Source organism: Silurus meridionalis, chromosome 10 (genome assembly GCF_014805685.1).
Source record: "Silurus meridionalis isolate SWU-2019-XX chromosome 10, ASM1480568v1, whole genome shotgun sequence".
Lineage (NCBI taxonomy): Eukaryota > Metazoa > Chordata > Actinopteri > Siluriformes > Siluridae > Silurus > Silurus meridionalis.
The window spans coordinates 3,086,359-3,098,496 of record NC_060893.1 but is presented as its reverse complement, the minus strand read 5'-3'; the positions used below and the strand labels follow the sequence as shown (position 1 = coordinate 3,098,496).

The 12,138-nt window shown below is 40.3% G+C and overlaps 1 protein-coding gene across 4 annotated transcripts in view; it reads right to left on the bottom strand.

Moving 5' to 3' along the window:
- mybpc1 (myosin binding protein C1) overlaps positions 1–9,680 on the bottom strand; it is a 44,833-nt gene extending 35,153 nt beyond the window's left edge. For 2 of the 4 annotated variants that reach the window (XM_046859925.1, XM_046859926.1), the window contains exons 1-2: positions 9,438–9,675; positions 5,325–5,342 (exon numbers count right to left, since the gene is read on the bottom strand). In XM_046859925.1, coding sequence (XP_046715881.1) covers positions 5,325–5,342; positions 9,438–9,459 — 40 coding nt within the window. In that variant the 5' untranslated portion in view covers positions 9,460–9,675. Of the gene's footprint in view, positions 1–1,863; positions 2,125–4,415; positions 4,470–5,324; positions 5,343–9,437 lie in introns of all 4 variants that reach the window. The other 2 variants (XM_046859923.1, XM_046859924.1) reach the window with 2 other exon arrangements.
- Positions 9,681–12,138: the final 2,458 nt, after the last annotated feature.

Here is a 12,138-nt window from a genome sequence, read left to right as displayed (position 1 = left end):
CTTATTATAAGAGCAAACAGGGACTAGTGTCAGGTGTTCACAAACCTTTTGATGTTGTGTAAGCGCACACTCCTTTCTCTTTTATCTCTTATATTTTGTATTATGTATCTGTGATCTGACCACACATGAACCTCTGCTGAAGTTGCCCAAAATGTATGGAGGATTAGTTGCAGGCTAAACGCAATGTGTCCGATTCAAATGCTCGTTCCCAAGCTGGACTTGGAGCCTAAAGGCAATGGCATCTGCTTCAGCTCACTGACACCAAACTCAAGTCTCATGCGTTGAAAAGCAGCTCTCCACTGGCGCAAAGTTAGTTTTCAGAGGAACAGAACGTGTAGCATGGCGACATTTATAAAGACCATAACTTTATGATTCTCTGATTTAAAAACACAGTCACAGTACTTACATGATCCATTAACAGTGATATAAATAAGAAGGACTTTCAGATGTCATGGATTAGTGACTACACAAGGTTAATATCATGTTCATGAGCAAGTCTGATGATTAAACCAGTCAGTATACGTGTGGCAGTCTGGGAAAGTCATCACACCACTGTTATTAAAGTTGTAAACTATTGTGCACTACCATACCAGTGGGTTTTTCATATAAGCCAGTTATCCCAGAGCTCTCCTATCAGTCACTATGGCCTCAGATGACACCCATGATACCCAGATACTTTCCCATATTTAGTCACCCTGTTACTGATTGAGTACATCTTTGCTCTGTCAACACACACACACTCTCTCTTTCACTCTATTTATGAGACTTATTAATATACATTTTCTTAATATAAGGGGGCCAAGCACCGATGGTTTGTGCATTGGCACTCTATTGTAATTTTTTCTTCTTCTTCTCCTGTTCAGGGTGTCCAATTCAGTCCATAGAAACGATTGTAAAAGGTTGTTAAATTTCACACACTGATTGAGGAGGGTCTGGGGAACATTAAAGACCAAATCTGGGCCAAATGCTGCCAATTTGCAAGCACTTATGTTTAAAGTTGTGTCCAAAGTTTAAAAGCCATCCAATCGATTTTCCATCATCTTGGATTTTTTGGCAAGAAATGTTCTCTTTTGTTACTCCTCCTACACATCTGGCTCAATCTTGACCAAATTCGAGTTCAAAAGTTATTTGATAAAGAACACTCCAAACGGTTTGTCTGTACATTTATGGCATTTGGCAGATGCCCTTATCCACAGCAACCTACATTTATGTCATTTTATACAATTGAACAGTTGAAGGTTAATGCTTTGCTCAAGAGCCCAGCAGTGGCAACTTAGTGGTGCTGGGATTTGATCTCACGACCTTCTCCAATATTTTAAACACTGAGCTACCCTTCCACAGAACCCCCACCCCCCCTGCTAGTAATTGCATGGCATTATCTCAGCAACAACTTTTTTGACTGACACAACATTTGGTAGACATTTTTGGACATGAGACAAATCACCTACTGGTCAAAACTTACAATTACGTATGTGCTAAAAAATTACATCTTACATCTATGTTTTTTGTTTAGCAGTAAAATGCTGCTAATGCAAATTTTCCATGTGTGTGAAATAAATAAATAAATAAATAAATATATATATATATATATATATATATATATATATATATATATATATATATATATATATATATATATATATATATATGTATATGTGTGTGTGTGTGTGTGTGTGTGTGTGTGTGTGTGTGTGTTTTTCCCCAGAGTGTGACACATACATGTGATATACACTGTTAAATATTATGCTGAAGAAGGTGAAATTGCACAAAAACTTTCAGAAAAAAGTGCTTTTTCATTAGTGACAGCAGTTCTAATGCACCATGCTGGTTATGGGTTTATAGATTAAAGACGGCGATCCTCACCTGTGGATGGAGGGAGTTCAGAAGCCTCCTCAAGCTCACATAATTGCACCGTCTTAACGGGTCGTGTGGACTCTGGCTTCTCCTGTTCATGCACTACAGGCTCTGTCACTATTGGCTGTGGCTGTGAGATCTCACTCACTATTGGCTGTTGCTCAGCAACCTCAGCCAATATTGGCTGTGGCTCTACAGCTGCAGGTGTTATTGGCTCTCGCTCTGGTAGAGTCAGTTCGTGCTCTGGGGCTTTGACCACTGCTGCAGCCTCTGCACAGGCACAGCAAACACATCCAGCTGGAGCAGCAAGCAAACATCTGCAGCCGAGCAATACAGCTGGATAAAACATGCTACGCATAGATGCACACTGATTAGAATCTGTTGTCTGAAAATGTTTTCCCCTCACTGATTTCATTGGACCTATCCAGTTCATTAGATTGTGAATTTGTGTGGTGTGACGAGACTTTCATTGTTTTTGAGAGGCGCATGCATGTTCCTTTTGTTTCTATGCTCGGTAATGCAATTGTATGAAAATTTCCTTTCAACAAACATATCTATAAATGTCCAGATTTTCTTTAATTCAATTAAATTCATTTTTATTTGTATAGCACTTTCAACAATGAAGATTGTCTCAAAGCAGCTTTACACAGATAATGTGGTGATAAGAATGAATAAGATGTTCTTTATAAGTGTAAGTTTGTCCCTGAAGAGTGAGCCGGTGGCGACTGTGGTGAGGAAAAACTCTCTGAGATGGCATAAGGAAGAAACCTTAAGAGGAACCAGACTCAAGAGGGAAACCCATCCTCATCTGGGTTGCACCGAATGTCCATTTATTACAGATAAACGTGGTTGTGGGGTACAGTGATGATGTTCAGAAGTGAACTGTATTCCTGAGTCAGTGTAGCAGATTGTAAACATTAACTACAGTCCAAATCCATCCTCAAAGCCCCCGTTCTTACTCCGTAATTACTCTTTATTCTCTGTGAAACTCCTTTCTTAGCATGAACAGCTTTACACACTCTCAGCATCCAGACAGTTAGTTTCACCAGACTTTGGAATGCCTCAAATATGTTCTTCACTAGTTGGAGATTTCTTGTTCATCCCAGAGCAGTTCATTAGGATTTAGGTGTGGTGACTGGGCAGGTCACTGCATGATAGATATCACGACTGTTTGCTCTCTAAATAATGCTTACAGAGCTTACAGGATCATCAGGTTGTTATATGGTGAAGTCTGATCCAATAAACCGCAGTCCAGATAGAATTAACAGTGTTGATGTATGGAATGGGAGCCATGTTGGTTCAGGATTCCTTTCATGTTCCGGAACCTTCCCTGCTCCAAAAAACCTAAAAGCATTAAGCTTTCACCTCCATGTGTGACTGTGGGGGTGAGGCAGTCTGATCACATCTTCTCTTCTGTTCTTCATCTTACACAAGTTCTTCTGGTAGAGTCAGAATTGTCCCATTTGGACTCACCAGTCAATGATTGTCCAATTCTTCTTTTTTTTTTTTTGCCCTTCACTGAGTTTGTTGCATAGAAACTATGCAATATATATCTATAAATATATAGATATAAAGATATAATTTGTAAATCATTAAATTATTAAAAAATAATGATAAAAATATAGTATGGATAATTATCAAAAGTAGTTTATAATAAAATATATTTAAAAAAAATAAAAAGGGAATAATTTCCAAGAATAAGCTTTTCCAGATTTAGAATATTCATATAAATTATGGTTCTGGATTTTTGTTTTAAAATAAATGAATAAATCAAATTCTCCCACATTCTTATAATAATAATAATAATAATAATTATTAAAATAATTTTTACTATTATTCCAATAATCACAAATTCTTACCACTGTGCATCGATGACAAACCACCAATAAGCAAAATAACACACGCTCACACAAGGGTGATATCGCATATATGGAATTTCCCCAGTGTTGGCCAGTGATCATTTAATTTCTTTATAATTGTTGTGTTTTGTGTGAGTTTGGAAATATTGTGCTTACTGGTTTATAGTGTAGCTTAAAGAAAAATCCCATCTTATATCATAAAGTACAACGTCTCACACATTGAGACCAAAAGCAGAAGTAAGGACACATTCATGGAGCAAAGCAAGCGTTAGTGTGTAGTGCCCGGGGAAAGTGTGCAGTAATGTGTGTGTGTGTGTGTGTGTGTGTGTGTGTGTGCGCGTGTGTAGTGAGTGCATGCACTTTGTGAAAGGAGGGCCACATTTCTATGATCAGTTTGAGTGATCAGACATTTGTGAAAAACTCACCCCTTTCTCACACGTGAAAGTGAACGTGCTCTGGGTGAGAATTAAAGACCAGATCGGGAAAAAACTAAGGAAAGGAAAGGAAAGGAAAGGAAAGGAAAGGAAAGGAAAGGAAAGGAAAGGAAAGGAAAGGAAAGAAAAGGAAAGGAAAGGACAGGAAAAGAAAGGAAAGAAAGGAAAGGAAAGGAAAGCAAAGGAAAGGAAAGGACAGGACAGGACAGGACAGGAAAGGAAAGGAAAGGAAAGGAAAGGAAAGGAAAAAAGGGCACACATGACCTACCTGGTGGAGACACCTCGAGGGAAATCTCAGCCGGAAGCACAGCCTCCCCAGTGCCTGCGGTGTGTGTGACAAACACAGCGCAAATGCAAGCACCACTTTCACAGCAATGAAGCATCAAAACATTTCACACACTCACAAACATAGACACACACTGATGCAAAATGCAATACTTCAGACATACTGACACTTACGCGAGTATACACAGGATATACAGATATAAGCAAGACAAAAAGGCTTGCAGTACAACACACACACACATACACACACACACATACACACACAGTACAGTAAAGGAATGAGACACTTTTTTCTGTCAGTCAAGTAAGATCTCCATTTGCAATGACCTCATTAAAACATTCAATGGAAAGGTCACCAAGGTCGAAGTCTAGATAGATTTTCTGTGAGACAGCTACACTCGTGTCACGATGCCCCCACACACACCAAGTGATTTAAAACATTTTGTTGACTGCAGCATCTGAAATTTCATCAGCTGACCAGTATTCTGTCCTCAAGCTGAAGGACAAAGTGTGTTAAGTCACTGGATTCACCGACACTAGTCCTGAGATGCTACTTCTGACTTGCTCAGCATCAGCACACGCTCTGGTGGGTTTCGGATTCGCCACCAGATACCAGCACTGGGGTGACATCATCACCATCCTCATCATCACCATCCTCATTATCATCATATTTAAAATCAGAACAGCAATGCCAGACTGAAACCATCAAAGATTTTGCAAAAAAACCACTACATTTTCTCTCAATTCATAAAAACAGAGCAGATCTTGAAGCAAAACAAACCCTTAAACCCTAAAAATCCATAAAAGGAACTGAAATCCCCGTGGCAAAAGAGTATTGAAAAAGATTTTGTCTTTTACCCTCTAAAACCACCATAAAACATTTATTACTCACCTTCAGGCTGACCATTTTCTGTGAAAGAAAAAAATAACATTAATGAAGACTCATTTCTATGAAATAAATCTATTAAATTTTATATTATTATGATACTAGTTTTGTAACACGCCAACAGATGGCAGCACAAAGCTGCACGCACAATCACAGGGAACACCAACGCTTCGAAAAGAAGATTTCAAGCCCTGGTTTAGCCTCTTCTGGGGCCCTTGAGCTAGGTCCTTAACCCTTTGTGCTCTAGGGGTGCTGTGTTCTACCTGACCACAGCTTCCTAATGTCACTGGGATATGCAAAGAAGAATTTGGCTGTGCTGTAAAATACATATGAGAAGTATACAGAACCTTTCTTTCTATTCTTTCTGAATTACATGGTCTACTTAAGAAGATTCCCAAAACCATATCATTTAAATACTATCTTCACCCCAGTTCTGATTGCAAAGTAAAGCTACAGTAGCATTTCTCCAAACCAGGTGATGGATTTGAGAATTTGCCCTGCAAGAACACTCCATTTGCTGTTATACTTAACCTCCACTCTTCTGGGAAGATGTTACACTAGATTTTATTTAACACCAATGATTTAGTAAAGTGAGGTACTGATGTAGTTTAGGTGAGGAGGCCCGGGGTTCAGCCAGCGTTCATATTCATCCCAAAGGTTTGCAATAGGTTTGTGGACAGAGCTCTACATTGTGTGACTTAAGATCTTCCATTCCAAACCATATCTGGAACAGGTTTGGATCTCCTAGTTCAAAAAAGGGGGAGATGTCATGCTAGCACATACAGAGACATCCGATACAATAGTGTGCCTCCAATCTGTGTGGGTGAAAATGTCAGGTGTCCCAATAATTTTGCACAATTTTACCATCGAGATGTTTGTAAATCAGAACGGGTCATGCGATCGAGCAAATCCATGTGACTTCTTCTAAACCGGAAAAGAGATGTACTATGGTTTTATACTGTAATTCACACAACTTTCTTCAGACACAACCTACAAATTAATCTAGACATTATGTCACTTTAATACAATAATGTATTTTGAAAAAATTTATGGAATTTGTTAGTGAAAACATAGTTTAAAAAGTTATTCCTAACGTTCCTGAACATTCGGTTACAGATGCGGATTACCGTGAATTTTAGGATAATCCGCAACTTGCTGTTATTGAGGTTCCAAATGAGAACCTGCAAATTTTTCAAGCCTCGAGTTCCAAACTGGGAATTATCGGGGGTTGACTGTAGCTACCACAGTGTTTATTTCCACATTAAAATGAGTTCACACCTTCTTAAAAGTAAAAAAAAAAAGGTAAAGATGAGGTGAAAATGAGGTGAGGGTTCATCCTCACGTTCCATGTTCTACACTACACTGTGGTCACGTGGTCAGAATAGTTCCAGCTCCCGATGTACACAGGACAATGTCTTTTGACACACTGACTTATGAAGGTAGGTGCTCCCTGTGACTGTGTGTGCAGCCTTGTGCTGCCATCTGTTGGTGTGCTACAAAATGTTTTGATGCCACCTTGCATTCCAAACTGCTAAGATACACAAAACTACGCATGTATTGTACATCTCAAACACCATAATGTTGAAGGTGGTGCTGAGGACCACAGGAGACTTCCACTAACAATCTACTTATGCAGGTTTAAATAGTATTCATGTTACTATTTATGGTTCGGAGTAACATTTTTCCATGTCCGGTGTTTGTGCTAAGCTCTGGCCTCATCTGTGAGCACAGGTGCTTGTTTATAGACAGTAGGAAGCGGTATGCATGAAACATATATATCTCATGATGTCAATATTGACTTCTGAGCCACCATTATACAGTTCTCCCCTCCCTTTGCTCCCCCTTTACTCCCCCCGAATACTGGGACAATGCCAGGCGATCGCAGGGGCCTGGAGGAACCATAGAGACAAGCTGTTCCATTTTTGTCTCCTTGTTGACTTAAAGGCCATGTGAAAACCACCGCTGAGAACGAGCCAGGAGAGACACCTGTGCTTCGTTCCCTCCTTTGGCCGGCGGATATTTTTATATATATACTTTTTGCAGCTTTTCAGTGTTTCTCAAATTTCTAGAAAGCTTTTCCTCCCACATGATGATAAACATATTCCCCTCACATCTCTTTTCAAAGTTCATCTTTGATTATGATCTGGCTTACTGCCCAGACTCGCTCTTGTCTCTTCTCTTCACACCAAGAATGTAAGTGATGGGGCAGGTATTCTCAGCTGTCCCTGCCCCTTGTTGTGTGGACAGACAGGCTCATACTAATGCACATGGAGCCAAACTGCTGTCCCTGTCTCACCACTTTTATATCAACCACAGGATCCTATTTACTAACCAGCATTTCCATCCACACACTGTTTATATTCCAGGGCAAATCTGTGAGGATCATCGATAGCACAAATCCTATAGGTAAACGGTCCGAAAAGAGTCCTCTGAGGCGGACGTGTGGAAATGCGGCCTGTGCTCGTACGATTTATGTCGTGTTGAAGTACAGCATGGGATGGGTGATGCCATCATTGGCAGCGCGAGTGAGGGCTGACTGTAAATTAAGTGAGGTGTAGACACGGGCTTTTCCTGATCTGCGAGGTCTCAGAGGTTAAGACAATGTGCCAGAACGCCACAACGAGACCTGGCCACATAACCATGACTGTCCATAAACATTGACTCTTTTGCTATAAGTTTTTTCTAGGTCTCTAATATGCATGTGATGCAGACCTGTGATCCATCTCAGGAAAGTCAAATTTCAAATAGACAAGAGCTCAGGATTCCTAGCATGGTCCAGGCATAGAGTAATTGAAGAAGAGTAAAAAGATCTAAAGAGAGCGAGAGCAAGAGCGAGAGAGAGAGAGAGAGAGAGAGAGAGAGAGAGAGAGAGAGATAATGTATGTGTTTGAAATGGAGAGAGAAGAGATAGAGAGAGAGAGGAATAGGGATTAAAAGTCTGGCCATTCTGAACTATTCCCGGGACTAGGAATCCAGTTCCCGAGGGTCCTGTGCTCAACTCGACCCTCATCCCACCACTTAAATAATGTTCTCTCCTTCAGCTCCCCTCTATATTTGAGAGACCAAAACTAATATATACTGTATGTAAGTTTTATATATAGATTTGTATTTTATTATATATAAACAACCTTTGCCTTTCCTTTCACACAGTGTCCACAGCAGCTATTTATGCAGGATGCCATTTTGCAAAGACATCCAACCTCAGCATGTCGAGCATGTGATTTGGAAACCTTTATTCATCACAATCCCGATTCGAGGTCACATGTTATATGTATATATACATCAAAGAAAATATCTGACTGTGATTCCTGTGTTGTCAATCCTTTTCCATCCCTAAGACAGAAAAGGGATAATTACAAACTAGAGTAAGAAAAGCATTTGGTACAGATGCAAGAGCAAATGAAATAATCCGGACCAATGGTTGTTTTATTCGTGAGAGATTTCACACATAGAGGTCACACAGACTTGTGTAAATAGTGCACAGATTAAAAAAAAAAAAAAAAAAAGTCGCTTCTGTATGAATCCTCGATTTATTTCACCTGATGTTTACTTTCTCCCCAACAACGGTCCACATAATCACCCTTGACATATCCATTCTACTCCAGAACACCTGCTTGGCCATTTTGTAAACCTGCCAGCATGGCATCATCCATCACGGAGGAAAAATGACAGACCCCCTGCCTCCTTTCACGAGCTCGGGACTCACCACCATTCCAGGACCGCCTGCACCCTCCTCTCCTCCGATAATAACCTTGAGTGCAGTCTATCCATCAACCGCAAACAATAGCGTGTTTTTATATGATGAACACTCCGAGTCTCCTCCTCTCTTACTCGGAGTGATACAATCACACAAAGTTAATTTCTGAATTCTGCAGCGCTGAACAGAAAAGCTGTGGATTGGATGGCGCTTATTTGAAACTAATCATTTGAAACAAAGGTAAAAAGGAAAAAACAGACACGATGTAACGTACGCTGATACAATATTTCTTGACTCTTCTACTATATCTAACCCAGAAACCAGAACTCTTTAGAGACAAAGTGATACTAAACTCTGATTCATATATCTTCTTGATAATCGTATGTGTGTGTGTGTGTGTGTGTGTGTGTTTGTGTTATTACCTTTCTTTGTGGGCTCAGGCATCTTGAGCTGTGTTCCACTAGATGTGTCCCCAGATGAGAGCCCTACTGCCCCAAATTAATGTCTAGGTTTGGAGATACCACCCACGTCCTTCACCCTGCAGACTGTTATGAGGAACAAAGAAAGAAAATAAAAAAAAGAAGAAGAATGTCTCAGGAGAAAGCAGAAAGATGAGAAGAGATGAAAGTCCCTTGGTAACAAAAACAGAGGAACTGATGGAGACAGACTAAATGGGTTTATATAGCACCAGCCAGGGACACTCCTCTATCAGTTTGATCATTATGCCCAAAAGATCTGAGTCCCCTCTCTTACCCCCACCCATCCCTCTTTACAACAGTTTAGGGGATTAGGGGTGGCTTTTAGTCCTATTCCCTTCGTGCTGTTGTTGGGGAATGACAGGAGCATGACAGAGCTGAGGTTTGGACTGCAATAAAAAAAGAAGAAGAGCAGATGGAATTTTTGGTGACATTTTTAATTGAGACTCATTAGAAATAAAATCTCATATTTATAAATATAATCTAACAAGTTGCTCTTGTTGGAATTGCTCAGTGCTGAATTAGAACGCTTCTTGTTGCCCAGACTAAATATTCATGCCAGTCTAGAATCCCTACGTTCACCCACTCAGTCCTTTATACTCTACACTTAATATTCCTGATAATAAAAAAAAACAATGCTGTGGATATTCCATGCACAGGATTTGCTCAAAGATCAGAGGTCAGTTTCATTGTTGTTGCCCAGACACGATCCAACTATAGCGGTGCTGCGACCCCGGCAGTAAATTCTCTCGCGAGACCTGAGCCGTGTCGGTTTTTTGTCAGTCTGTACGTAGAATGCAACCAATCCTTCAAATCTGTGCATACATCTGCCCAAAGCTTTACCAGGGCAGTTCAACCAAGACTTAGGGTCAGGCCAGAAAGTCCACTGAGCACTTGTATAAAATGTCAATTACACGCCATTGCAAGAAATGATCATTAACTCTATCTGGAGATATTTGATTAGTTTAAGTGCAAATCATTGTTTATTTATATTATGACGGCTGATTAGCTGAATTTCGGATCAGATTCCAAAAACCTCTCGACATATCATCTTTTAGTATATCTACGTTTAATGGGCTCGGGTGAGTGTCTTCTTTCCCGTGGCATTAACTAATCCCTTGTGCTGATATTTTGAGGCACGTTCTGTCCAGCAATTTAAGATTTGATAGTTATTCGGAACTAAATACTTTACCGAGGAGCCTAATGCCGAATTTGGTTATAGAGGATGAAATGATCAGGTTTTGGGCCGTTCAACACTCAGGGGTTCATGTGCAGGTTCGGATGTGCGTGGAAAGGAAAAACATGGCCCTTTTTTGATATGAGGATATGAGTTTGACCTTTAGGTGCATTGAAATACACACCAGATGACATACTCGGATTATCTCGATTGGATGAGATTGTGCCCTTACTGACACAGAAATGACTGACAAGCCAGCTATTGGTGCTCCAATGCTGCAGTGCTGCCCCACTGGTCCAAGCTGAAGGTATGTGGCCTTTATTGGGGACTGGCCCATTTATAACGCTGAGCGGGCTCCAGTAGTAAATGCTGGGCTTAGGTGCAGTATCATGTGGGCCGCTACAAAGAACAAATAAAACCATTTGGGAGTGCCTGAGCTGCACACGGGTTCATATCGCACTAGAGGTTTTAGCTATGAGGTCAGTGGCCTCCAGCTCAGAAATAATGGAACGAGCTGTCATAGCGCTACATGTTGGGACACATGAGCATGTCCAACACGTAGACAAAAAATAGAAACACACACACACACACACACACATAATGAAAAAAATAAATGATCAACAGAAAGATGTTTATTTTTAGGGCTCCCTTTCTCCTTCCTTTCTACCCATGCTCGCTCGATCTTCTGACTGAACAGTGAGGTGTGGAGAGATTTTCAAACCATGATGAAATCCTTATGATTTCAAAACGATTATCCAAAAGAAAATATTTGTCATACAGATTTACAGCACACACACACACACACACACACACACACACACACTTTGCATGTACGGACAATTACGAGTCGTCAATATGCACATTTTTGGACACAGCCAGAACATAAAGAGAACCTAAAAAAACAAGATGGAGGCAGGAAAAACACAAGAGAAATGAAAAGAATCAACATGGACACAGAGAGAACACTAGAAATTAATCAACATAGATATAGAAAAAAACACCATAGAACTTATAGGGCGCATATGGACAATTGGAGAACAAAAAAGAAACTAAATGTACAAACATGGACACAAAGAGAACACTAGAGAACCTAAAGGAACCAATGTGGACACAGGCAAAACAACAGAGAACATGAATTAACCATCACAGACACAGGAAGCTCACCAGAGAAGCTGATGGACCCAAAATGGACAAAGGGAGAACATCAGAGAATCTAAAGGAACAAACATAGATAAGTGGAGAACACCAAAAAACCTGAAGGAACCTAAGAAAACAACAAGGACAAAGGGAGAGCACTAGAGAACCTAAAGCAACCATCATGGACACAGGCAGCACACTAAAAGAAGCAAAGAAACCAACATGGACAAGTGGAGAACACCAAAGAAACCAAAGGAACCAACACAGAAACAGAAAGAACAACAGAGAACCTAAAGGAACTGATGTGGACAAGGATTGAACATGGGAAGTTCC